This window comes from Limanda limanda, chromosome 15, assembly GCF_963576545.1.
Source record: "Limanda limanda chromosome 15, fLimLim1.1, whole genome shotgun sequence".
NCBI lineage: Eukaryota > Metazoa > Chordata > Actinopteri > Pleuronectiformes > Pleuronectidae > Limanda > Limanda limanda.
The window spans coordinates 11,824,553-11,852,298 of record NC_083650.1 but is presented as its reverse complement, the minus strand read 5'-3'; the positions used below and the strand labels follow the sequence as shown (position 1 = coordinate 11,852,298).

Below are 27,746 nucleotides of genomic sequence, written 5' to 3'. Positions count from 1 at the left end.
ACAACATGTTACGAACTAAGAACAACAATCTCCTTCCTTCAGTTCTATAAACTGTAGGTCATTCAGAGGAAACGTCTTTAAGTTAGCATCTCTGTTTGAAACAACCTACTGAAGTGTGTGAGGACTTCTTTTCAAAACTCTTACAAAGACTCAGGCTACATCCACACAACTCCATTTACATTTAGCTTCCCACATTAGTGTCTAAAACAAAGATGTCTGGAAATGCTGCTGCACACACTGTTGTAGTGAGAAACCTTTGGAAATGATGATGCAGTCACCCACATTCTCCACTGTATGGTTTCCTAAAAGCCACGACTACCAGTTCAAGATTCAAGATTTTTATTGTCAAATGAACAGAGATAACATGAAGTAGTCACTGTCAATGAAATGCTTGGGTCACACACTCTCTTTAAGCAATGCTCAAGTATAAAATAGAATACAAAAAAGAATAAAATAGAATAACAATGAAATAGAATATCAAAAATTTAAATATCTATCTAATATCTAAATATATATCCTTACAGGTGAATGTTCAATTTGTGCAGTAGTGCAAATGTTCAAATATGCTTGTTATGGTGCTGGTGCAAATATGCAAATATTCCAGGGTGCTGGTTTGGTGGAGTTATTGCAGTTCAGGAGTTTAAAAGTCTTATGGCCTGGGGGATGAAACTGTCTCTGAGCCTGGTGGTGCGGGCCCGGATGCTGCGGTACCGTCGGCCAGACGGCAGCAGGCAGAAATGTTTATGGCTAGGGTGAAAGGGGTCTTTAATAATCCGGTTGCTCTTCTTCCTGCACCGCTGGGTGTAGAGGTCCTACATGGATGGCAGCTCCTGCCTGGTGATGTGCTGGGCAGACTTCACCACCCTCTGTAAAGCCTTACGGTTGAGGGCGGTGCAGCTGCCATACCAGGCGGTGATGCAGCCCGTCAGGATGCTCTCCATGGTGGTGCAGACAACACGTTCTATTTTCAGTAACAGGTCCTTCTCATCATCGGACCAATTATGAAAGAGGGTAAGAAAGCCCTTGTCTTATTTTTCACCAATGTTGTTTCTCGTTGATAGAGGAGGGTAGACAATCTGCTTCCTGTTTACATAAGCCTACACATAATGAACTTGAATGGGTATGTGATGCAATTTCAGGTGTGTTCGTATGGATGGGGATTCCTGATACAGAGCTGAAATGCTTGTGTGGATGGAGAAATGTCCTGTTTCAAAATGAAAACTTATGTTTGAGTATATAAGTGTAGCCTCAGTTTGACCCAAATCTGGAAATCCAGCTTCCAGTAGAATCAGCATCACTAGCATGTGACATCAGATACTTTGCCAAGGAGAAGCTGTTCCAGCCAACACCTTTTAGGAGGCAAGTGGGATATATGTGTTCAATAATTTAGTACGGCTCTCTAAGAATGTAATAGAAATTGAAATGGCCCTCGATAGGAAAAATGCTCCCACTCCTCCTTTATGGCAATGTACTTAGTACTGAAATTTATGTCAAAATACTGTTGAACACAAAACATAAAACAGTGGACACATGAGATAAAACAAAAGACAAATACAAAAAAGTTAAAACATAAAGCATCATGTGTAACAAATTGAAATATAAACATGAAAAAACATGATGTCATGAGACAATGTTATTAAAGCCAAAGCTTGACCGTGTCTAAATAAACAAGAGATTCACTTTTTTGAACTCCCCATTTATTATTATCATTTTCTCATCCCTGTCTGAAACACACACACATAGAGTATTGACAAGTGTTCACCAGTGGCTCCTGCCAGCTGGTTGAGTTTTCTTGTTGTCCTTTACTCCAGCATAATCATTTGTTGTTTGGCTGGTGTGAGTTTATTCTGTTATACAGTTGTTGCGACAATAGTTTGTTGTGGTGATCAAGTTTGTAAGAAATCAGCACTGAAACCAAACCTTTGGAACAGCTGACATTCAAACCCTGACGGCTGCTAGACAGTTTTTTTTATCTTTTTCTGTATTATTATCGACCTATTCAGGATGTTTACCTGATTTGACTCCTTCCTGCAGGAAACAGCAGAGCAGAGTGTTTGTGATTTGATGGAAACAAGTTTAGTGGATTGTTTTCAGTGATGCAAACCCAATTTAACACGACGGATGTACACCACTTTACAAAACGAAATGCATTTTTTTTTTAAAGCATGAAGGCAAAGGCTCGACAGAAATAAGGGTCAAAGTATGACAGCTTTTAAACTGTTTTGGTGTCATAATAACAAATACAGGTGTTACGTCACCCGGTGTTTTGTGAATGTGTGTGTGTGTGTGTTGGGAATTGTTTAATGGCTTGTGATCTTTCATTACCCTCCCATTGGTAATCTGGTCTGTGGAGCTGAATTTAAATGAAGATTAAAAACAAAGAGAATGTTTTACCTTGCACTGCCCTCTTCAGGCGTTAAGGTTAGTTGCTCCAATATGCGGTTGAGAGGATCACAGGTTTCAGGCTTTGTGCTTTCAAGACTCAGCAGAATATGAAACTCCAGTCAAGTGTTTCTTTAGTGGCTGCAAATGCATGTTTTTTTTTCTTTTCCATATCGATCCACCGAGTTGTTTCCTCATTAAAAGATTTTTTCTTTTATTTATCATAGTTAAAAAGTGCCCATTATAATTTTCCAGAGCTCAAGCTGACACAAGAAATTTCTAGTCTTGTCCAAGCAGCTGCTCAAAACACCAATAGGTTCAAATATGATTGTGAAAGACTGAAATTACCTGAACATATTCACTTCTGGAAAAGAGATTATTCAACATTTATACCCAGAAATTATTATTCAATTCAGAAATCTATCACCAATAACTTTTTAATTTGAATTCTTCAATTATTAACAAACTACTACCTTCTAATACTGACTGCTGAAAAAAATCTGATATTTTAATAATGTTTTAGGAAAGATAACAATACTACATTGTGTTTGGATACAAATTTGTAAAAGAAATTGCTGAAAATAAACCCAATTCATTTACACCGTCCAACTTTTGAAATAAATATTTTAATTATATTTTAATAATTTATAAAAAACCTTAACTGATTGTGATGCGGGAAAATGCCTAAAACATTTACTATATAATATATTATATGAATAAATAAATTAAAGTAATAACACTAAATTAACTGATTGAATAATTTATTACTCCTTAAGGCTCAGCTTTTCACTGCAACCAAATTCTACAATAAGAAATCCTTGATCAATGCTTCTCACATCTACCCTTCTTTCACTTGTTAATGTTAACGTCATAAACAAGAAATACTATCTTACACTAAACAACCTGTACATTCCTGAAAAGTAATGTTTAACTTAAACAATTGATCTTAATTTGAGTTCAAAAGCTGTTCATGTAAACAGAAATAATCCACCATGTCTTGTTTCCTCAGAGGAGAAAACCCTCTGATCCCTCCATCTCTCCTGATTGTGAGCTCTTCCCAAAGAAAGCCGTTCACTACCAGCTCTGTGTAGTTTGTGCTGATAGGAATCAGCCTCAGCAGAATGAATCTGTTTTTGTCCCACGTTGCCGTATTAAAAATATCCTCAAAAGCTAATGATGTACGCAAATGGTTCTCTTCTTTCACTCTTCTAATTGGAAACACACTAACCAATTTTGAGCACCATTTGTCAATGACCTCCTGCACACACACACACACACACACACACACACACACACACACACACACACACACACACACACACACACACACACACACACACACACACACACACACACACACACACACACACACTCACACACACTAACACACACACACACACACACACACACACACCCACAAACCCACACATACACTCACTTCTTAGACATTTTAATCAGTTTGGAGAGGAATAATTGCTCAGGTAGACGTCTAAATGTGGATATATTTCAATTACTTGGTGTGTCTGGCTTCAGGCAAAATATGCCTTGTGCAGACTAATTAAGTACAACTGATTAACCCAATCAGAGAGTGAGTGAATATGCGTGTGCATGTGTGTGAGGGCATGTAGTGCACATCAAATTGTCGTGTTGATGTGTGATCAATGTGTTGATGTGTGATCAAGAGTGCAGGCAGTTGTGGAGGCGTGTTTGTTGTTTTCCAGACTTCTCCAGAGATGCTTCCCATCGTCGCCAATGTGGTGATTTGTAGTTAAAAAGACGTCAACGCTAAATTAGGTTTAACATTGAACATTTGTAACCATGGTAATGGCCTGGCTCTGGGGGAAGGCCGTCATTGGCTGCTGGATGGATTGTTATGAAATGTATAAATATTAATGGTGCTGAGAAAAATCCTAAAGGCTTTGATAAACCCCTGTTTTTTTCTTTATAGCGCCATCCTGAGGTTGGCATAGTTGGACCTGATATGTCTCAACAATTACTGGGATTACCTGCACCTATACTTGTCATCATAGGATCTTATATGATAGCAAACATGTTATTGACATATCACCATTAGCCTGTTACCATAGTCACACACTGCTGTGTTTAAGAGCAGCCTCACAGAGAGTCACGTTTAGCTGTAGACTTGTTTTGACAGTCAGATACATAACTGTCACATAAAAAGCACGACTATTATCCAGTCTATAAATACACACTGACATATAGTCATTGAGATGCTGTCGAAACAGAGGTTATATGTAATTTAGACATGACCAAAAAAGCTTTCAGCTAAATTCAGCCATCCACGGTTTTACAGGAATCTAGACGTCTGGGCATCTTTTGACCTGCAAGCGGCTAAATCAATGCATACAGGGTTACAATTGGTGCAATAACAGAGGAAGCTTAAAATTGATGTTCCCATTATTAGAAGCAGCAATGACAAAAGGAACAAGTTCAGGGGCCGGTGCCTTTCTGAATCATAGAGGAATCACGTCTGTTAGAAGTTTTGAGAGAGAAATGATTTGGATTTCTTTGTTTTGTTTACTCGTAATGTATTGATCTTACATTTCTGTCGCGGTTTGTGGCAGATATCCCAATCTGATGCATTATGTAACCTGTAATGACAGAAAGGAGCGACCAGCCTTAATCTCTCCCACTTTCATCCTCCATTTCATTCTGACTGCAGACTGTGTTTGAGAATTTAGTGGCCTGAATATGTCATTCTACCTGTTTTATCTTATACCCACAATTGTTTGCAAAACATAGGTTAATGTGACGCTTTATAGATTAGAAATCTCTACAGATGGAAGCTGTGAGTTATTCACATCTAATAACCTTTTAATCTCATTTATGCTCCTTAATTATCTCAATCTTCATCATAATAAAGACACACCTCTGGAAATATGTCCTTTACTGTGTTCCCAACCCTTGACAGTGATTGACGGTTATAAATCTCAAATGTACGAGGGCCAGTTTCTGACTTCAGACATGAACTCGCTCTGCAACCGCAAAAATCATTTATCTTGTCAGTTTTTGTACCCAAGAACATAAGTCTGTTTCTGAGGGAGTGCAGGTTATTGAGTCTCACAAGGCTGCTCTAAGACTTGTTTCCCCCCTAGGCTTCGCAGCTATATTGTGGCTCTAGGTCTCATTTTGACTCTGAGAAACATTAATCACACGACAGACACATCGAGCCCTCCGAAGACCTCTCTGCCTCCCCCAGCTCCCCGTTTTACCAGCCCCTCTATACCCTGGTTTCTTTCTGTCTAGCGCTGAGTCGACCTACTCACTGGCCCAGAGAGATAGACACGTGTATATATATAATGTACAATTATTATGAAAAGAAAAACAATAGCTCACCCAAAAAAGAATATCTCTCTTCCAAGGGGAACATGACGACCTCAGCAACATATCTGCAGTTCTTCCATCAGAAGAGTAGATAATTGGGTGAACTGTCCCTTTAACAGGAGATGATATTTAAAGCCAAATGGAATCACTTTCTGCTTTGAATGTTTAGTCATGTCTCTTTAAGGGATGGACTGAACTTCTGTTCACAACAATAACCAAATCTAGAGACTGTTCTCTGACGAAGACAATATCAGTTGCTTCAGCAAATGCCCCAAAACAACATAATCCATTGTTCAAGTGATAAAGTCCTCTTGACTTCTGTCAGCTGGATCTCATCTTGACCAGATAGTTTCTGTATTTTCCCCAGATCTATAATCTTTCCATACTCATCTTGTTTTTGTACCTGAACCTAGATAACCCTTTATCATAGGGTCATACACAGTGACATTTAACTGGTGTGGACAATGCACATAAGTGATGATGTGCTGCTATTTGGAATGTCACATTAGTTAACTCTTGAATTCATCACTGCGGGGAGGGTAATTATGTATTTTGTTGCTGGTAACAGTTCTGATACCTCAGCTCAGTACCAATCTGATAACAGAGTTGTGTTTTCTCCAAATTTATAATCCGTATACGTCCCTGTAATCACTCATTAGAGTCATTTTTTATGTGAGGTAATATAGAGTAAGGTCAGGTTTTGCTGTGGCAGTAAAACTTTAGAGCCACTGTGAATGACTCACAGAAAATGGAAACACTCATTTGCATAATTACATTCTCAAAGGAACAAATGTGTTGGCCGGAGGTGTTTCTTTGTACTGAGGCATCTGATGTCAGATGGGAGTGATGATGTTTCGACTTTCTGCAGGTTTACAGGTTTGGGTCATTTGGTCTTGAGCAAACAGCTTCTGCCAAACTGAAACTTTAACTACAGGGCAACATTCTCAGAATTAGAAAAAACCCTCAGGTACACACCGTCTATAGAGCAGGAGCAGGGGGGAGGTGGTTGTACTTTTTTGAGGCGTATTGCTGCTTTGTATTTCAATGGTTCCCTGTTGTAGGGTGGCAGTTGCTACGGCTTAACAAATAACTTCCCCAGCTTTTGTTTCATCTTGTGTCCCTGTTCTGCAAACTCCCCATCAGACGTCATATCAGGCTTTTGTTCTCGCTGAGAAGATGCGATGTAACTCCTTTGCAGTTGAACTTGCCACAGCATGCCATGGTTATCAAGTGCTGCAGTAATCCCATTCCAAAAATGACTAGTTGGGTTGTATTGGTTATGTCTGCTCTTTGATTGTTGGTCAGAGATAAAAACTTATTTTGCGCAAACTCTCATCTTTTTAGTTGTTAGCTCACCTTTTGAATTCCACCAAGGGATGCTAACTTTATCCAGGCACGTTTTTTGCCTGCAACTCATTCTCATTCAGTGTAGCTGCATATTTTGGGCTGTATAAAAGCAAGAGATTTGTCTTTTTCATCATTGTGTGCACATCTCTGCGAACTGGGCATTCTGGGTAGTTTACATTTCTGAGTTCATTTTTTTTAATTTATAAATTGCAGCGCAGGCTGGATCAAAGTGGTCACATGATGTTAGCCACCATTTGCTCTTTAACACATTACTAATAGGTTGACCACGGTCCAGACACCTTACCGTCCTGACCTGGACCTACACATGTAATACATCACTGTGGATTATTTAATGCTGACAGAGCTGTTAACCAGCACAGCATTTTTTTTGCCTTTTATGGAAATTAAATACCCCTGGGTAAAAGGCTTTTTATGAATTCCATATGGCGAGTTTCGAAAAAACACATTGCATCTTGACCAAATAGATCGTCATGATGAATTCATTCCTTTTTTTTCTTTTTAGAGCTAGTGTATATCTGTGGTAGGATGTCAGTGTGCCAGATGTGACATCAGTGCCAGCTGAAAGGTTCCCCACAGCACTGGATTGCATATGCAATAGATGCTATAGCCAGATTGCGCCTCTGGGCTGTGTGTGAGTTTGTCCACAGTCGCCACTTGTTCAGATGCTTCGCTCCTCTGTTGTCAAAGTGTCCCTCCTCCCTCCTGTTAGTCCTTCTCTCCTTCTTTCGCCTAGTTTTGTCCTTCATTCAGTCCTTGCTACGTTCCTGGTTGATGTTATTGCCTCTTTGTTCATTCCATGTAGCCCCTCCTTTCACCATCTCTCTCCTTTCTCATCCCCCAATTAAAAAAGTATTTCGTATTGGTCCCCCTCCCTCCACCATCCTTTTCCCTCCTTCCATTTCTCACCTCCCTCCTCTTGCCTCCCTTCACTCAGTCCCATCACTGACCCAATTAAGCATTGGGAGGGACACAGCAGGAGTATAGTGACGGAGGTAAGGCGAGAAAGAGAGGGAGGACAGGCGGAGAGTGGAGAGAGTTTGAGAGTCGGCAGCTTTAACAGCAGAGAGAGAGAGTGAGTGAGAAAACAGTGTCGGCCAACCTGCCAGGACGTACACAGTGAATTGTCCAAACTTCACCTGGAACTTAAACAACCTTTGACAGGCTCGAGGGCGAAGCGAGTGGAGCAGCAAGTCGACAGCCCTGCTGCCACGCACCCGCTCTTGATGAAGAAGCGAGGAGAATAACAATCCACCTTCGCTGAGGACAACGGGTGGGGTGCCGTGAGGACTTAGGATGGGCGAGTGCCGGCACATAGAGGGAGACTGAGAGGAGAGACTGAGGCGACAAAGACGGTGCACAACTGGTCGGAGCTGGGGGGGAGGAGGAGGGGGGTAACGTGGTTGCCCCGGGGGGCAACAGGAAGACTTTTTGTTGACAGAGACAGAGAAAGAGGAGGACGGGGGAAGGATGCATCTGTTCTTCAAAGACAAGTGGGAGGTGGAGGGGCTGCAGACTGTGGGCATCCTCCTGGTGGTCTGCAGCTCCCTCAAACTGATGCACTTTCTGGGGCTTATCGACCTTTCAGTGGAAGGTAAGAGAAACGGCAGGAAAGCAAGAGAGGAGAGGCGAGTCAGAAATCAAAATGATGACTGTGGTGAAGGGACATTAGAGAGCGAACACTCAGCTGGAAAGCAGGATGTCTGCATGTGCGTCTGGAGTGTCATTGAGGCAAATTGCTTTCATGTTACTCACGGTGTTTATTGTCCTGTATACTGTGTGTGTGTGTGTGTGTGTGTGTGTGTGTGTGTGTGTGTGTGTGTGTGTGTTTGCAAGCACATGGACATGGCTTAACTGAGACGGAAGCACTAGAGCACATACAGTGTGTCCATGTTTCAAACCCACATTCGTATGCATAATGTTCAAACTGCTGCATTTATGACACAAAGGAGATTAAAAACTAACTTCATGTGAGTGTATCTGTGAATTGTAGCTGAAACACACACTTGGAAAAATTTATCTGTTTATGGAGGTACAGTGGTCAGCACTGTCCCCTCACAGCAAGAAGGTTGGACTCAAACCTGTCAGCCGACCAGGCCCTTGCTGTGTGGAGTGTTGTGCCTCCACGTTCTCTGGCATCCTCCCACACAGACATGCAGTTAAGGTTCACAGAAGATTGTTGGTAGGTGTGAATGTAAGAGTGAATGTTTGTTTGTATCTGTATGTGGCGACCGGTCCCTGCTTCTCGCCCAATGACAGCTGTGGCTTCCTGATGATCCTCAAAGGATACGCACCATAGATGGATGTATAGAGAATTGAATATTTCACTTCTATACTTCTTATGGACTTCATTTTTTGTTCATATAATACTGAGAACGTGCACTCCACAAATTTTACACATCCTCATGCACTCCACCGATCTGATACATTTTATACATCAAGATCAGTTTGCTCAACTGGAGGAGTTCTTCACTTTCCACTGTTTCTCTGGTGGTCGCTTTGCAATGTCTGGAGTATACCCTGGTTGTGTCATCCGGGTTGACTCGCATGAGAAGGAGATAAGGGGGTGTTATACGCATCTCTCTGTCTGCCCCCCTTCACAGCTTCCTCTCTGATACATGATACAAGATACATGAACAGAATGAAACCATCATGTTGCAGCACCACATCTTTGTTAAAAAATATGGGACATGGAAGCTGTGCACTTGTACCACACTAGGTCTTGTGTGGGAAATGTTGATCTAAAAGTCAAGATATAGCTGCTCCTGCTGTATGGACTTTGAGCAATCGTTTCTAGTTTCATTGCACCTTGTGAAAGAAGATGAATAAAAAAAAAACGGCCTCATTTAAAACCAACCGATCCAGCAGGAAGTTCTAATTTGATGCTGAGGTTCTCTCATCATCAGATGCCAGTTGGGCCAACAGCTGAGAGTGAAAGTGTCAGTGTTGGATCTGCACATCCATTCTGTTCCTGCATCAGCATTAGACTGTAGCCCTGTGGCTCTGGACTGTGATAATGCATGTTTGCTGGCTGTACATCAGTTGAGAGATAACTTGGTTCCTCATGTGCCTGGAGAAAATGCTCAGATTTTCATGAGTTGAAACCATTGAACTCAAATTGTGCAGCTTTACGTGTTGCTTGTCGTTATGCTACACGATGACTTCAAACACAGAAAGTTGCTTTTTTTACCCGTGTCTGATGAGCAATAGTCAGTTTTCACTTTTCCATCTACTCAGGGCAAAATGAAAGAATTGCCGGTCTCAAAAAACAATTTTAACTTCAAATGGTTTCAGAACAAACTGATCGCATGTTACTTCAATAGCGTGAGGAGAGAGTAACCTACTTGTTTTCAGCAAAGGACTGTTTTCAACCACAGTCGCAGGTAATGTTAGTCACACCTTGTACTAAGCGTCCTGAATTTGACAGAGAAACCAGCAGTAGCTTAATTTAGATACATGAATAGATGGATGGATGGATAGATTATGAATAATCAGGTTATTTCCTCTGAGATAAAATATCTCTTTTCCGAGGGAGACTTGGCCAAGGCAGCCAAAGTACATTTCTTCAGAGGCATCACAACAAGCCAGAAATGTCATTACTAGCAAAAAGGCCCAAAATACAGAGGAGATGCAGACGCATGAGGGCCGGGCAGAGAAAGTGTGTCTCTGTCCTGAAGCAAGCATAATTAAACATTGCCAGTTTTCAGTAGATTCTGCTTTAAGGATTCCAAGCTCAGTGTTCAATGCAGAGCGGAGGCAGTATGTACTTAATATACAAAAAGTCAAAGAAACTGTATTTTACTATCCAGGCTTTCAGAGCCATTAAAATCTGATTACGTTAAAGTGAAAACATGGCCTCCTGGGAAGAGGTAAACATAATATTTCAAAATTAGATCAAAAATGCAATCTGTAATTATACCCCAGGAACTTTCATTGAAGCATTAGTGTCAAAAACGTTTGAAGTTAACAGCACAATCTCATCTCAGGGTCATGCAGTAGCTATACTGGAGCTTTCGATCAGATCAGCTGATCCTCTGCAGAGGGGTTCATGGCTGGTGACAGAATTAGTCTCTTGTGTCTTACCTTAAGTCCTCAGATCAACTTTTGTACCTTTGACTGCCGGTCACAGTATTTGACTTTCATCCGTGTGTTGTGGTAAGCTGTTAGGTCCTTAAGGAAAAAGGAATGATAATGTGCTCAAACATTCACACACACATACACACACACATTGTTGTACTTCTGTCTCAGTGAGGACACTACAAGGCATAATGCATTTGCCAGCCCGTTAACCATCACATCTAAATTCCTCATCCTAACCCTTATCCTAACCTTAACCAGATTGTAACCCTAACCATGAAACCAAGTCTTAACCCTCAAACAACCTTTACCAAAAATGTTCTCTCTCCATAAGGTCTATGCTAAAAATGGTCCTCACAAATATATAAGTACAAGTAAACACACACCACAGACCCTAAGGCAGAGGGCAGGGCCTTTGCTGAGCGGCTGGATGTATTAATCTGGTATCTATCTGACAATGGGCTCAGCCTTGGTCAGGAGGGCCGAGTCCCTGAGGCTCCGTGGTGCAGACTCACAGAACAGGCGGACATAGCACTGAGGCGAGGTTGTCAGTGGAGGTGCTGTGGTTGTATTGGTTTTCACCCCATCATGGTCTTCATCCCTCAGACTGCTGGGGTCCTGCTGAAAGGGGTGAAGGGACTGTTACCATGGAAACTAAGAGACAAGAGTAAGTATGCGGGCTCCTGTGTGCGTATTTGTTTCACATCCTGCAAATGATTGCCTTTATTGTTCAGTAAATATGCACCATGAAGTTTAACTGGTGCTGTGGTGTCAGGCGAGATGGGCTCAGTTGAGGCGATCGTGCAGTTCTGTATGTATCTGGCAAATACTGTGAGATGACTTCCTCGTTCAAGCCGATTGAGAATTTTATCAGTTGATGTTTGTCTTGTTTTAAAGGGTTGCTGTCTGTCCTTTTTCTAATACCTCGAGACGGTCTGATTAGAGGAACTGTGTTTCTAGTGGCCGCGCTGTGCTACCGTTGTCTGGTGATATCTACAGTTTGAAGTTGTCTCCCATTCTTGAACCAGGTCTGCAGGCAGTTATCAACTTGCCTAAATGGCACGATTTGGTCTGTTGTTGCACCTGGGGCTGCATGAAGTGTGTGTGTTTGGTTTTGCAGGCATGTGTGCACGTGGAAACATAATGTGCATAAATGTGTGTGTGTGTGTCTAACCTTTGTGCTATGGTTGGCGATTGCAGGTAATCCTTCCAACAGCCAAAGCAAAAAAACCATAAAGCAGCGATTCCTCAAGCTGCTGCCGTGCTGCAAGCCCACGGTTACCCCCTCTATCAGTCAAAGCAAGTGCTCCTTCACTCTCTTTACATGTCTTCTTCCTGCCATGTGTCCAGCCTCATCAGCAACACGGGTTTCACATGGACACCTTGTGTGGCCGCAATGTAGAAACACCTACAGAAACACATTCAACCCCACATCCTCTGAAACCCTGGTGTTAGTGGGGCTAATGGGTCAGACTTGTTTTTGTACTTTTTGTGATTGGATCATACTGTTTCCTCGGCCAGTGGAACATGTGTCTTTGTCTGCGTGGTCCTAATGAGGCAAAACTTCATTTCTGAGGTCCTGGTTAAGGTTAGGGGTAAGATGTGAGTTGGGGTTAGGGTTAAACTTAGGTTACAGGAAGAGAGGTGAAAAGAACAGCTACACAAACCTCTGTGTGTGTGTGTTTGTGCGTGTGGTGCGTGTGTGAGAAAGAGAGGTAAAAGCAGGTTCCAGAGGTCTGAGAACTTAGGATACATCATATAACATTCTTTTATATATGTGTATATTGGATGGGGAGAGGAATATTTGTTAGTTTCCCCTTTTAAAGTATGTCTTCTTTACATTTTCATTTACGCAAAACTAAATCCTATAGCTTCCTCAGCACAGGACTCTCCCCCAGACACTTTAAAAATGAAAGTATGTAATGTAACTTCTACTGGAACAAGGATGTGAGGCAGTATTTTGGTCTCCCTCATGATTATGCATCGTAAACTGCATTCACTCCTGTTTTCATTCATCGAAATAATAAAAGAATGATTACAATGGTATGAAGAAAGATGTTAAATTACTCAGTGTACAACATTTAGGACTTGTACTGTATGATGAGCTCAGTATCAGTTGGATGACCTCATTAAAATGTGTTGGACCCAGGTCACTGACCATCCCTAGGGGTGGTTATTAGTGGATGTAGTGATGATGAATGCAAACTAACTCTGTTCTCTCCCTCACACAGACAGCGTGGAAGATGATTTTGAGTTATCAACCGTGTGCCATCGCCCTGAAAGCATGGACAAGCTTCAGGAGCAGACCAAGTTCACCAAGAAGGAGCTGCAGGTCCTCTACAGGGGCTTTAAAAATGTAGGTTCGGCAGAAGTGATAAGAAACATATGAATAAACCAAAAAAAAGGGAATGTGGTGCTACAGTCCTTATTGAATTAATATCAGAGTCGGCCTGGCGAGAGCTGGACTCTTCACCATGTCTTTTGTATATTCTGTGCTGGATGAGAATAAACAAGTTTTCTCCATTCACACATGTGTGTCCCAGGAGTGTCCGTGCGGTGTGGTGAATGAGGAGAACTTTCAGCACATTTACTCCCAGTTCTTCCCTCAGGGAGGTGAGTTGTCAGTTCCTACCTTTAAACCTGAGGAGCTCCATCTGTTACACTTTCATTAACGTTACTCTGTCGTCATTCTTTCATAAATAACAGGTAGACCTGTAAACACCATCATTTATTTGGTTCTGCAGGGGTGCATGCACAGCTTTTCATCATTACAACAGAGTGGAATATAATTAACTCAATATCAATGTGCTCTGCTGAACTATCGTACGTGCACTGAGAAAAGACAAGGCAAATTTCCATTCCATGATATTTAGCAAATTTCCATTCCACTCGCCTCCAGTTGTATATGAAATTATTTTTATATCTGGGCTATATTTATCTCGCTGCTAATCCCAGCTCTTCAAAGGCTTCGTTTTCTGAGGGCACACAGGTGACTGTGCGTCTCTACCGTTGCAGATTCAAGTATGTATGCACATTTCCTGTTTGAAGCCCTCGACACCAACAAGAACGGCTCGGTTAGTTTTGAGGTGAGCTCTGTTCTTATGTCCGTTTTCTAGGCGAACGTGTGGTCCGGTGAAAGTCACCACACAAATTACTGCACTGTACGTGTTCCCTCTGCTCGACTGTCCACGGAGATTCATGCTGTGATAAAGATTTGACTTAATTTGCTGTGTCGAGATTTGAGTTATACCAAAACAATACAGTAAATTCCCCCCCCTGCTCTCTCAGGACTTTGTATTTGGCCTATCTATCATCCTGAGAGGGACCATTAATGACCGGCTAAACTGGGCGTTCAACCTCTACGACCTGAACAAGGACGGCTGCATCACCAAAGAGGTAACTCCCACATGTACACTGACATGTTGCCTGAATTAAAGTAATAGTATAGCTCAGGGGTGTCGTTAGGCCTGTTTTAGGGGGGCTGAAGCCCCCCTAAAATGTTGTTCAGCCCCCCCAAATAATTATTGGGATTTAAAAAAAAAATAATAATAATAATTTATTTTTTAAAATAAACTATTGTTTTACACATGGACAAGTTATTTATAACTCCAACATGCTACATATGTGAGTGCGTTTCTGGTTTGTATGTTTTCTCCCCCTTCAAATTACAATTCAATAGCCTCTCATCATACTTAACAATAAAAGACCGGGCACTAGGACCTTGGGGAGTCTGTATCGCTGCTGCGCTGGCTTTCTCACTCTGTCAAGTAACGTCTCTCATCAAGGCAGCAGGATTACAGCCAAGGAGTTTAGCTCATAGTAAATGATGCACGGAGTGAAATTTTAAGTACAGGTAGTTACAGAATGTGGCTATCTGTAGTTTCAAACGTTTGTTACCTGCTTGAATTTAGGTTTACTTGAGGCAAATGAAAGGGAATATTGTAATGAGCTATGTTAACACTAAGCTAGCTAGCTAGCTATTTTGTTAGAAAATTTCTCCAGTGAGCAAGAGTGTGAACGAGCAAATTGGAAATGTAAGAAATAACTATCGACAGCTCTCTATTCTTTGCATCAATATCTATCTCGAGTATTTTAAAACAATAATATCAGTGCCTATAGAATGTTGATGTTTATAATCAGTTAATGCTAGTCAAAACTAGTATATCCGTCTTTCCTTAACAAGCAGGAAAATTATTTCTCTCTCTCAGAAAAATTCATATTTGTGTTGTCAAATTTCCCAATGACCCTGAAATTCTGTCTCTTCTGTTATCTTATACTGAATGAATGCAAGCAAAGATACAGAGACAAATCACAGTCTTTCTGATTTAACCAATCTATGAACTGTCTGAAACAATGGATATCCGCAGCCCCAAATGAGCTGAAAAAAATTGGCGCGCGCTGTGCGCGCAAACATTCAACATCCTTAGGGGCTAAGCCCCCCCTTTCTTTCAATCCTAGAAACGCCCCTGGTATAGCTACAGCTTTGACTCAAAGGAATTTAGTGAGATTAGTGAGGACAATAAGGAGGTGTCCTCAGGGTTTGCTCCAAGAATATACCAACTTTTATTTTGAAATTTAGAACTCTGCTCCGTTATGTCAAACATAGCCTGTGATATGGCCTCAACTATGATATGACCTCTATAACTATTATACCTATCCCCTATTAGAAAAAAATATTTAAAACTTTTTTGGGGTTGTCCATCCCATCCATCTCCTTTGAACATATCTCACAAACGCCCTGGGATTATCTTCATATTTGGTACAAACGCTCAGTTAGATTTACAGATATACTGATTCGATTTGGATGGTAAAGGTCAAAGGTCAATGCCACCTCTGCCTCACAAGACATGTTTTCTCCTCTTGGACACATTGTATCTCAAGTCTACCTTTAGGGAATTCCCCCAAATTTTGACTAGTTGTCACTTAGACACCATTAATTAATTCAATGTCATTGGTCCCAGATCAAAGGTCATAACATATGAATCTGGAACAAAAATGTGTGGAGATTAACACTGCACTGGAGGCATACGACCACAGGGCGGTAATTGTAGTTCCCTCTGTCCTTTACCTTGCAGGAGATGTTGGACATCATGAGGTCCATCTATGACATGATGGGGAAGTACACATACCCCACTATGCAGGACGACGCCCCAAGAGAACATGTGGAAAGCTTCTTCCAGGTTTGTACTTTTTTTAACCCTTCATTTTATGATTCTTGAAAACCACGGAAATCTTATTGATATTGTTCTATAAAATATGCAAAACGTTTGAACATGCAACAACTTTTCGATTGGTAAATCTCTGGCTGCCATGTTTTTCTCTCAGAAAATGGACAGGAATAAAGATGGGGTGGTCACCGTAGATGAGTTCATCGAGTCTTGCAAAAAGGTAAAGTGAAAACTGAAAGCTGGTTTTCATGGGAACCGTGTTGGTGGTAAGTGATAATGAGACACATGACACTGCCCCCTCATCTAAATCTCTCTCCTCTTCTGTCTATAGGATGAGAACATCATGCAGTCCATGCAGCTGTTTGACAATGTCATCTAAACATCTGGACCAGTTAGGACGCTGGCACCAGGGAGGGGATTGTTTTTGTGTGTGTGTGTGTGCGTGTGTGTGTGTGTGTGTGTGTGTGTGTGTGTGTGTGTGTGTGTGTGTGTGTGTGTGTGTGTGTGTGTGTGTGTGTGTGTGTGTGTGTGTGTGTGTGTGTGTGTGTTTGTGTGTGTGTGTGTGTGTGTGTGTCTCTCTCTTTAACGAGCTGTGAGTCCCGAGGGCGAGGGAGGCCTCTCTTCCCGGACGCCCAGTGGCAGTGATGGAGTTTCCCCGACTCCTTCCTCATCATGCAGAACTTAAGTTTTATCCCGGAGATACAAGGAAAGATGTCAAGCAGGGATCTCACAGTAACTCGCACAACCAAGACCCCACACCTCTTTTATCTTTTTTTAAAAACTTTTATTTATTACTAATATTGATGAACTTTCACAGCCTGTCAGGGCTGAACTCAATAGGGAAGCAGTTTTCCTCCAGACCGTTACCTAAGAACACGTTTCCCTTCTTTCCCTGTGACAGCTGAGCTGTGGATTAGTGAATCCTGCTTTTGTGCAAGTGGGAAACATCAGACTGCTCATGCACCGGCTGTGATGATAGAAACGAATCTATCGCCATCTAGTGGACAAGACGGAGAGAATGACACTTCCTGAGAGGAACAGCTGATGAATTGGAAATCCAAGTGATCCCGTTTGGTTCAAACCTGTCGTTTTCCATGAGGAACTGATTTCAATATCGCATGATGATGTCACTAATATCCAATTATGTATTTACAGAGATACTCCAAAGTCTGCTTGTCTGTCTGCTGTTCCTAGTCATTCACAGGTGCCTCACCCTTTGTGTATGTGTGTGTGTGCATGTGTAACAGAAAGAGATGTCATCCATTCATACCTGATGTGAGACTCTGACGGGACGCCCGACTCCATTCATGATTTTGGTAGAATAATTCCCGGCCTTCCAAACTATTACAGTTTTAGCTGTAGGTGTCTATTGACTGTTTCCTGTGTACATTTCCTAGTATTCCCAGTGGTGTGGTATTAGACAGTACAAACGTGGGGGTTGCACAGTAGTTGATGAGACTCTAAAAAAAGAGACAAGCCACATTCGCACTTGTCTCATCAATACACATCCGAGGGGAATTTATTAGATCGCAGATTGTATTTGTGAACTTCTTGTAATCGGAAATGTCATGTGGTTGTAGCAGGTTCTACCACTTCCAAAAAAAAAAAAAAATCTTTAAACCCTTTTTACATCAAATTAGCTTAATTCACTTTAAAAACAAGTCATATTATGTGGGTGTGTACTAGTTAGTGAGTGAGAGAAAGATGGTTTCATCATTTTATCATTTATGCCCGCCCTCTCATTCCTTATTCTCCCTCTCTCTGTAACACCAAAGAGAAGATGTAAGAGGTATATGAAGACATGCAGCCCACCGATGGGTGGAGAGAGAGGGAGATGCTGTGTACTAAGTAGGGCAAGGTGCAATCAGAGATAAGCATTTGGTAAAGTGTCACTGTGGAATGAATAAACATTTTTATGAAGAATTTGCAACCATTCATTAATTTGCTCCTTTTCACACTAGGACTGTGTTAATCTAAGATGGCGTAAGTACCAGAGGCACTCCAGCTGTACTTCAATAGGCTGAAGTGTCTTTTAATTGCCGACAATAACGTGGAATAGCAATAATTCTCTCTCCCGTGTTATCAGCACCTTTTCAACCTCCAACTTCACATCCGTCTCAGAGCACAGTACAAGGGTGCACTAAGGCCCTGATGAAAATATGCACTTTTAAACCTGCAATTTCTTTTCTCTTTTATGTTCTTCCTTTAATTGTTCATTTCAAGGAGAGGGACAAGATGTGGTTTGGCTCTGATTGTTCCTTGCAAACAGTTTTTAACTTCCATTCTCGACCACAAGTTAAACCTGTCTATACCCGCATGTACTGTGTCTAGAACAATGAGAAACCTACTAACCCGTTGTACCAATTGTCTAGTTAGCTAGCCTCAGCTGGTTGCATTACGTATTTAAAAAAGTGTATATTTTGTACAGAGACAATAAAAATCACAGTTACTATGCAAAATGGACTGGAGTTTGAATTTTAAAGACTCGACAGAATTGTCATTTATTAAATTCAGTTTTACATGTCTAAATATACAGTAGAAAGCAATCAAGTTCACATATTGTTTCACCATTACAATTCATGTCATGTCAATACAATGTCAGCAAGAAATGGTTCATAATTTAAATATACATAATTTTACATAATCCCAACAGCCACATCTTATTCAACTAACAGGCAGTGTACGAGAAGACACAAGGCAACAGGTGAGTAATTACGCTGAAACAAGATTTTCTTTCCTGTTAAAACTGTGTATGTGAACAAAAACAATAATTCAGTCTGCAAAATTAAATGTGTATCGTATAACTGGAAATCCTGTTGTGTCATTAAAGCTGAACAGAAACTGATTGAAATGGCTTGTCTTTGCTTTAGCGTGCCTTATTGTAATTCCTTGCAAAACCAAACACCTCACACTGATCTTTTGATGTAACAGCCACTTCTCACCACACAGTACTGTTGGTTCAGCATATGCATAAAAAATCTTTTAAATCCCAAAATCTCAGTTTTTAAGTTATTTTTTCCAGGAGTTATGAAAGGCCTTGTTCACAATGTCACGCTGACTCTTAGAGGCTTGAGCTGTGGCTCGTGGGGATTGGGTTCGTCAGTAAAGGAGCAGGCCTTCACTTTGGTAATTTGCGGAGCTCTGCCAGAACCCAGATGGCCATCGAAAGGAGAGCCACGGAGCCCGACTGGTGAGTTGCTGCCAGTGGGGTGGGGACATACAGTAACAGGGTGCTGATACCGAGGGCAACCTGAAAGAAAAATATACTTTGAGTTTAACGACACTGAAGTTTAATAGACTTGAGTTTATATCGTTCTGGGTTGACTGCCAGCTTACCTGTGCATAAGCCATTGCCGTAAGGAGGCTGATGGCGACCTTTGCCCTCTTGGGCAACATCATCTTTCTTGAGAACATATAGAGGCCTGTAATTGCAGTCAAAGAGGAGATCGCCTAGAGACAAAAAGAAGAGAGAGAAGACGGTCAGTGACTGCTGTGTATAATTCCATTGAATGGTAGAAGGACAGGGGTGCAAATGATGTTTAAATTAAAATGTTGCCCAGAATGTTTCCTTTTAGAAATAATGACCCACCAAAATTCTGTGGTCAAACTGCACAGTTGTGGGATTTTCAAAGATGTTCTTGAGGGTGGGCGAGAAGGCTAGCAGATCATCAGGGATCCACCGTTCTCCCATCTTAGGGAAGGAGTTGTACACCAGCCCGGCATCCAAACCGGCAACAAAAGCACCTGAAACAAAGCATTTTTGACACAGTTCTATATAGATCTGCATGTGTGGTGTTTGACTGCAGATACCGATCAGTCCAATCTCTGGCTAAATGAGTTGCATTTAGGTCTTTAACACTGAACTGACAAAGCATTAAACAGTACCTGAGAGAGCAGTAATGAAGACAAGGCCACCGGTGCCCTTGGCGAACCTCCTGAGCTGCGTGAGACGTCTGGTTTCTGCTATCTGAGAAGCAGGTGCAGAGAGCAGACATGAAATAAAAGAAAAACAAAAGTGTTCTGACTTTTGGACCCCACTGTATATGTAACTACTGTGTTAATATCTACAAAGAATTTTTGGAATTTATTATTATTTTGTCTGCATCCCATATTAATCAGGCTATATTTAGATAGGTATTTCTGGCAAAAACTTACAAAGGATATTTGACAAGGAAGCTGAAGCCGGTGTCTGTACCTTGTGTGCAGGCAGCAGCAGAGTGAGCCCGGTCCACAGACTGGCGCAGTAGAGTAGCAAAGCAGAACCAAGGTGAGCACTCAGGCGATACTGGCTGACCCGCGGGATGTCATGAGACTCTGGCTTTTCCTCCAAACCACTTTTCACCATGTACCATCCCAGAAGGCCCTGAGAGGAGATGCACAATCACACAGTTATTCATGCGTTCTCTTTAGAACCAGCTCTAGTAAAACTAAGACTCAGAATTAGATAGGGATTCATTTCCAACGATCACTCTCCCATCACCACTGTTACCTGGAAGAAGACAAATCCACAAAGCCCCAGCACTTTTCCCTTCATGGAGCGGGTAAAGTAGCCTTTTCGCCAGAAGTAGATTGTAGGAAGGACGTAGGCCAGTCCGACCAGTCTGCCCCACATACGATGACCCCACTCCATGTAGAAGATAAACTTAAACTCCGGAAGAGTCATGTCATGGTTCATTCTGCAAAAACAGAATCAAAACAGCGAATTTAAAAGTCGACACATACTTTTTTACAGAGCACAATTAAATTATAAATCTGCTTGTATATGCATCTTAAATTTTGTTGTCAAATGATTGAGGTAAAGTGGATTTTTGATAATAAGTGACTTCAAACCCATGCAAGTGTATGTCTTAATGATGATGGGGCCTTACATTTTGAATTCAGGATACTGCTGGTACTTGGAAAACTCAGCCTCCCACTCTGCCTTGGACTGAGGCGGCCTCATCTCTCTCACCAGATGCCAGTCGACCATGGAGAGCCCAGATTCTGTGAGCCTGTATGAAACGTAGGAAATTGCACAGTGACTACCTTTCAGCAGCACTTCAAAAACAAGATGGATGATTCCTTAGATAATTTGAAGTCCCTTATACCTGGTGACACCACCCAAGACCACAGCCCCAACAACCAGCCCGCTGCAGCCGAGCAACCAGCGACCTAGGATGCGATTTGAGGCGGCGCTGGGGACGGAAGCTGCCGCCTGGATGGAGGCGGCCTCCGCTTGTGTTGCGATGGTGCTCTGACTTCTCTTCACCAGCCATTGTCGTAGCTGTGGACTCCGCTGATGTTTTGGAAAGGGAGAAAGAAAGATTTTAAACCCACAAAAGAATTGTCATTGATATAATTACCAGGACAATGGTCACATGTGAGGTACTATGGTCTAAAGTATGTGATTATTTCTATGGTTGGTGCTCTGTTCTTAAAATTCGTAATTCTTAATGCTGCCACACACAAATACATTAAAGATAACAGTGTTGTTCCAACTTTGTGGCAGGAGGTTTAAGGAAGGTCCTTTCATGTTCCAGCATTAAAAACTTCAACAACTGCCCTTCACAGACGCCTGACCTCCTCTGGAACCAACTTGGGATAATATGAAGATCAGCTGCAACAAATCTCACCGACTTTATTCTTTATAATGAGATATACAAACTCGATTTACCTCGTTGTTTTTAGATTTTATTTTGGCAGAAATTCACAATGCTATATTTATCAAATGACACAGGCCCTCGGTATAAATCATCCTGCGGTCAGTTTTGTATTAAATATTGTGTAATTACCCAATGGAATGAAGATGTACATTTATTCAATGTACATTTTGACGCAGATCTGAATCAGGGGATGTATCCAGGATTTTAGTTTTGTTCACTTTACAAAAAATTGCAAGATCGGATTATTAATGACATTTTCACGGAATTCCCAGGGGGAAAATTCGTTGGATCTTGATGTTTCCCTGTGTTTGATGATCGTTCTTTAAATATGTAATAAAATGCTATTGAATGCACAATTTCCTTATCAGGGCATTCACGCAATGGGAAACCCCGTAGAGTTTATCATTGTGATTTCCGTAGAGTTGTGTTATAATGACAGTTACAGCTACAAACAATGATGCTGAGGTCATGTTATCTGATACATGCGGACGTGACTGATGAGGAGTACGACACTCAGACACGAAGGTGAAACACTGGACACTAAGCTGCTTGCATTTCTCCAAGATGTCCAATGTGTTTAGATAACTTGCAAACTCTCTGACCTTTTTACATGCTGCTCCAGCTGGGTAGCTAACCTGACCGGCTAGCTGCTGTATACTCACAGTGCTGGGTTGGAATCCTCTGCTGGCGCCTCTACAGCCACAGAACATGGCGGTCCGTACTGAAGACAGCAGCATGCTCGGGTCTTCCTCTCTGGTCCTGTCGGGCTGCGGTGAGAGACGAAGCTTTGTTGAAACCACGAGCTGTTACCATGTATTTATTATGACTTACACAAGCCTGTTTCCTAACGCAGGGCTCACCTCCTGACGTCATAACTGCGCGACGAGGATATTTAATATTGGCGGGGTTTTATTTGTTTTATTTTAATTTTATTTGCAAGGACAAACAACGTAACAAATGTAAAAATAGATTGTATTATTTATTGATTTTACATATGACATTTTGAAGGGATGGACCTTTATATACAGTCTATCTATGATGGACGGGGCGGTCAGAGGGTTCTTTCGTGTTTCATTCTACAGCGTGTCCCGCACGGGCGGTCACGCTCCTGGAGCTCAGTAGTAATGCAGAGCTAGAGTAGCACCGCCCACCCGCTGTACCCGGTGCTTTAAAATGTAACAACCAGGAAACCACTGATCCACAGAACAAAACAACACACTGACCCCGGTCCGCCTCCAGGCTCGGGTCCAGGTAGCGATAGGAAGTGACTTTGACAGATTGAGTTTAAATTGTTAGTTTAGGTTCTAATCTAACATATTCCCTACCCTCTCTCTCTCTCTCTCTCTCTCTCTCTCTCTCTCTCTCTCTCTCTCTCTCTCTCTCTCTCTCTCTCTCTCTCTCTCTCTCTCTCTCTCTCTCTCCTTTCTCTCTCTGTCTCTGTGTGTCAGCATGGCAGAGGGCTTCTTGATGGAGGTGTGTGTGGACTCTGTGGAGTCTGCCATCAATGCTGAACGAGGAGGTCAGTGTTGGTAGTAGATAGATAGATAGATAGATAGATAGATGGATACTTATTAATCCTGTGGGAAATTTAGGTCATCCAGTAGCTTATACATTTATCACAGAAACATAGGGACAACATATTACAGATACGTGAATGGGTCTGACCCTATGGTACAGAATTAATTTCAGTGATTGTGTCAGTGTCCAGTATGAAAGTGTTCTTGTGCTGCTGGAGTGGATATATAATATATATAAGAGAATATGTAAAGTCTGTGCATGGGGCTAATATAGCCAGTAAAGTGATGGGCAGTGGGTTGGTATATAATGAGATGAGATGGGATGAGAAGAGTAGAGAAAGAAAGGGCAGACTGAGGTACACTCATGCATGGAAGATCACTGCTAAACACTGCTGAGCTTCTTTTATTAAACCCACTGGGACCCACTTACTCTGTTTGAAATACAGTATAATTAATCTGACTCAGTTTAAGTGCTGTAAAGAGCCTGACTTGAGGGTATTGTGAATTCATTTACTGCTCATTTCATTTCTCAAACGTCATGATCACACAGGTATATTGTTTAATATGTGTGTTTGTCCCTCTGCTCAGGTGCAGTTCGACTTGAACTGTGCTCCAGTCTGATGGAGGGAGGCCTCACTCCCAGTCTCGGTGAGCGTTGTTCATCATTCCTCTGCAGACACTCACTGGGAATCTGAAGCCAGGCGAGCACACACTGTCACACGTCTCACCGTCTCTTGTTCTGCCACAGGCCTGCTGCAGGTGGTGAAGCAGCACGTCAAAATTCCGGTCTATGCGATGATAAGGCCTCGTGGGGGAGACTTCTTGTACTCTGACCAGGAGGTGGAGGTGATGAGGAGGGACATTGAGCTGATGAAGAGCCACAGGGCCGATGGACTGGTGCTGGGAGCCCTGACGGAGGATGGACGGGTGGATGCGGAGCTCTGCATGGAGTTGCTAGGTATTGTCTGCCTGCCTGGAGCTGTGTAGTCTTACAAAGCCCTCAAACCCCTAAAACCACGAAAAATAAAACAAATTAAACAGAAGAGAAATGTCATGTAAGATTTGAATGGAAGACTTTAAATCTCGCCAAAACAAATCCCGCCTCACTGAAATGTCATCTTGAATATTAACTTCAGACAACTACACAAAAATCTTTCCCTTCTTCAAAAGCGTCTCAGTTTGTGCAGCATTAAATATCATTAATTATTCTTGTCTTGCTGCAATATTTGTGGTGAGAAATAACCTTGTTGTGGAAATGTTAAAGGTCAAAAACAGAAAGAAAAATCCTTTACAAATACATAAATTATTATGTCATGAAAAGTTTTACTTTTAGTTCGACTTCATGAATCTTGCAGTATGATATGTATTTTTGTGTACCCCTAAGTATGCTCTCATCTGTTTGACATTTCTTGGCTTTGTGTTGGCAATAAGTCATAACTCACACCATCAAATACAGTAAAAGTTCCATTCTTCGAGTATTTATCCATTTATTTGTCTGATTATCACCGTTTTCTCTCCAGCTGCTGCTCGTCCTTTGCCTGTCACCTTCCACCGAGGTACCCAAAAGCTTCCAGCAAGTAGACCTGACAAATACATGGCAACCACTCACTGGAATAAAACCTATATATTCCAAGTGTTATTAATAATCTATAATATTGAGTTTCAGCTCATGTACTTAAACTACAGATTTTAAAAAAATTCAATATACACCAGGACAGTATAAGTAAAATGTGAAGTTGGTACTGATCCTGTCTATTTTACAAGTCACTAAATTTTGTATTAGTGAGAATCCATTCTTTTATATTTTATATATATTTTATGTCCATCTAAATTGTAGATGACAGATACAACTGTCTTTGACCTGGATGATGCAAGTTTTGTAAACTATTGCTTTGTTCATCTGACCAAAGACTGTTCCTCCTGAAATTCATTGGCCTCTTTTCTTTGTACTCGAAGGAAATCCACAGTGTGTGATCATTGGCTAAAACTCCAAATTCTCCACAGATAGTGCCTGTGCCAAGTCAGAAGCACGGACCCGTCTGTTTTTCAGGACAAGTTTGCAGAAACAGTGAATTGAGTATCCTCATTTTTAGAGGACATTTTTTAGAGGACTCAGAGTTAATAGAAGTGTGGCTCTTCGGTGCCACCTAGCTGCTACTGCAGGTGTGTTAAACCTAATGTTAAGTATCTCACTGAGGATCTTCTATCCTCTCAAATCTTTTTCAAGTGTCTCTGTCAGGTTTCTTCACGCAACTCACTCTGATTAGAAATCACAGATGTAAATCTAAACACTTTTGTTGTCATGACGACAGGTAACCTGACTTTGGTTGCATGGAGGTTTTGATTTGGGCCCTGTGTTTTCGTTTTAATAAAACTAACCTGTTTACACTTAATCATAAAGTAGATAAAATACTCTACACTTAACATTAAAAATCACTAAATTACAATCTAATTTTGAATCAGCATGTTGGGGATATTGCACAGGGGTGTACTCAGTTTTTATCTGTACTGTAATATTGATCCTGCTGCAGCTTTTGATCTGGTTCACGACCCGGCGGTTGCTCTGGAGAGTCTGATATCATTAGGGTTCCAGCGCCTGTTGACAAGTGGCTGTGACAGCTCGGCTTTGGAGGGACTTCCTCTCATTAAACGGATCACTGATCAAGTACGTATAAACTAGACAGTTTGTGTGCAAACATACAAGTGGCCGTTAAACTGTGAAGGTCAGCTTTTAATTTAACATCATAATCTCCATTCAACAGGCTAAAGGGAGAATTATCATAATGCCAGGTCAGTGCCTTTATTATTCTGGAAGGTACGTCATTTACCTATGTATGTTTGGTTGTTTTCATCCCTTTGTTTATACATTTTTTGTGCAACAGGAGGAGGGATCACAGAGAGGAATCTACAGAGGATTTTGGAGGGATCAGGAGCTCAAGAGTTTCACTGCTCAGCCCGTTCCAGTAGGGATTCTGCCATGAAGTTCAGGTTTGTTTACAGTCAGCCTAAATTAATAAAAAAAAACTTAAAGGAGGGATAAGAAATGAAAAGTTTGGTTACTGAGCAGCAATGTTTTCACGCGCAGGAACACCTGTGTGACGATGGGAGCTGCTTTTTCAGCACCCGAGTATGGCCTGAAGGTGGCAGATGTGAGCAAAGTCCGCACTCTAAATGCAATTGCCAGAAATACCTTGTGAATGGGTACTGCACAATCATGACAGACAACAAGACAAGATACCTCAAAAGGGATCACGAGTAATTTTGTCATTGAAAATTTCAGAATTGCCATAGAGTGCTTTTTCTCCACTTTTTTGTAATCACTGAAACAGTCCCTGTTTAGTAAGAGCTCAGGTACAGCCTCACTGCCTGATGGGATATGCAGTCCATTAAAGTGTCTCTGTAAATTGTAATTTAAATACAAAATGTGCACGTAAAAACTAAAGAAAAGCACCTATCCTTGCACCTTGTTTTCTGAACAGTGTTTTTTTTATTAGCTGTGTAATTGACCTGTATAGGAGATAATGCAAAGCTGTGACCTCCTCTACTTGTTTTTTTAAACAACTACATAAACATAATGACTTGATTAAGTTTTCTGAGAAGAATGTAATAAAAGTGAGAAGATTTCAACAATTGAGCAATTTGTTTTCCTTGTTCATGTTTATCAAATATCCCCCAGTACTGACAGGCTACAATGAAGAAACCGAATATACTAATACTTAGTTTACACTAACTGCTGTAGCTGTAATTCTGAGGTGTATCAATTAGGAATAGATATATCATTATCTTAATGTTCATGGGTGTAGAGCTGGGGCTGTTCATTTAAGTCTCAGTAACTCACAGTAAGAAGTGACTTCACAAACAGCAATATGAGTCATACATTTGAGAGTCAAAGACCTTGTGATGTCATTAACTAGATGAGCTGACCAATAGGAAGTCAGAAATAAAAAGTTTCATACCACAGCTTAAACCTTGTTTTTGTACAAGAACTGACCCAAAGAAACAACTTTCTCGGAAGAACTCAAGATCTCATCATATATTTCTATTTACGTCCAAATATTTCTTGGATACTGTTTCTATTCTTACTCTTTCTCTCACTTTTTTTCCCCTGGCATTGCTGCTTTTCATGGGGTTGTATCTAAATGGAGTTTCCCCTGAGGGGATCATTAAGGCAATTACCTTCTTATTTGCGCAGAACTGAGCACAGCTTAGATAAATAACATGATATGTCTATTACATTAAATAAAGAAAGG

The 27,746-nt window shown here is 41.4% G+C and overlaps 3 protein-coding genes across 6 annotated transcripts in view; 2 read left to right on the top strand and 1 right to left on the bottom strand.

Annotated features, from left to right (window-relative positions):
• The window catches only part of LOC133020724 (Kv channel-interacting protein 2), a 97,754-nt gene extending 81,038 nt beyond the window's left edge, over window positions 1-16,716 (top strand). Inside the window, exons 2-9 of one of the 4 annotated variants that reach the window (XM_061087416.1) lie at window positions 12,370-12,468; window positions 13,401-13,525; window positions 13,713-13,782; window positions 14,185-14,255; window positions 14,458-14,565; window positions 16,245-16,349; window positions 16,495-16,557; window positions 16,669-16,716. In XM_061087416.1, the coding sequence (XP_060943399.1) occupies window positions 12,370-12,468; window positions 13,401-13,525; window positions 13,713-13,782; window positions 14,185-14,255; window positions 14,458-14,565; window positions 16,245-16,349; window positions 16,495-16,557; window positions 16,669-16,716 (689 nt within the window). Of the gene's footprint in view, window positions 1-12,369; window positions 12,469-13,400; window positions 13,541-13,712; window positions 13,783-14,184; window positions 14,256-14,457; window positions 14,566-16,244; window positions 16,350-16,494; window positions 16,558-16,668 lie in introns of all 4 variants that reach the window. The other 3 variants (XM_061087418.1, XM_061087420.1, XM_061087419.1) reach the window with 3 other exon arrangements.
• A 2,138-nt stretch (window positions 16,717-18,854) lies between these two features.
• Window positions 18,855-22,834, bottom strand: LOC133020601 (cytochrome c oxidase assembly protein COX15 homolog). The gene is made up of 9 exons (XM_061087223.1): window positions 22,642-22,834; window positions 21,425-21,612; window positions 21,206-21,328; window positions 20,827-21,013; window positions 20,533-20,700; window positions 20,223-20,304; window positions 19,927-20,081; window positions 19,674-19,787; window positions 18,855-19,587 (listed from the first exon to the last, which is right to left on the bottom strand). The coding sequence occupies exons 1-9, from the start codon at window positions 22,714-22,716 to the stop codon at window positions 19,456-19,458; spliced, it is 1,224 nt and encodes a 407-aa protein (XP_060943206.1). The 5' UTR covers window positions 22,717-22,834; the 3' UTR covers window positions 18,855-19,455.
• Window positions 22,835-23,162: 328 nt separating this feature from the next.
• cutc (cutC copper transporter homolog (E. coli)) lies at window positions 23,163-27,130 on the top strand. Its single transcript, XM_061087080.1, has 9 exons — window positions 23,163-23,230; window positions 23,428-23,498; window positions 24,085-24,144; window positions 24,245-24,454; window positions 25,017-25,052; window positions 26,028-26,161; window positions 26,259-26,286; window positions 26,379-26,484; window positions 26,582-27,130. Exons 2-9 carry the CDS (start codon window positions 23,429-23,431, stop codon window positions 26,691-26,693), a joined length of 756 nt encoding a protein of 251 aa, XP_060943063.1. The 5' UTR covers window positions 23,163-23,230; window position 23,428; the 3' UTR covers window positions 26,694-27,130.
• The last annotated feature ends 616 nt before the right edge of the window (window positions 27,131-27,746 follow it).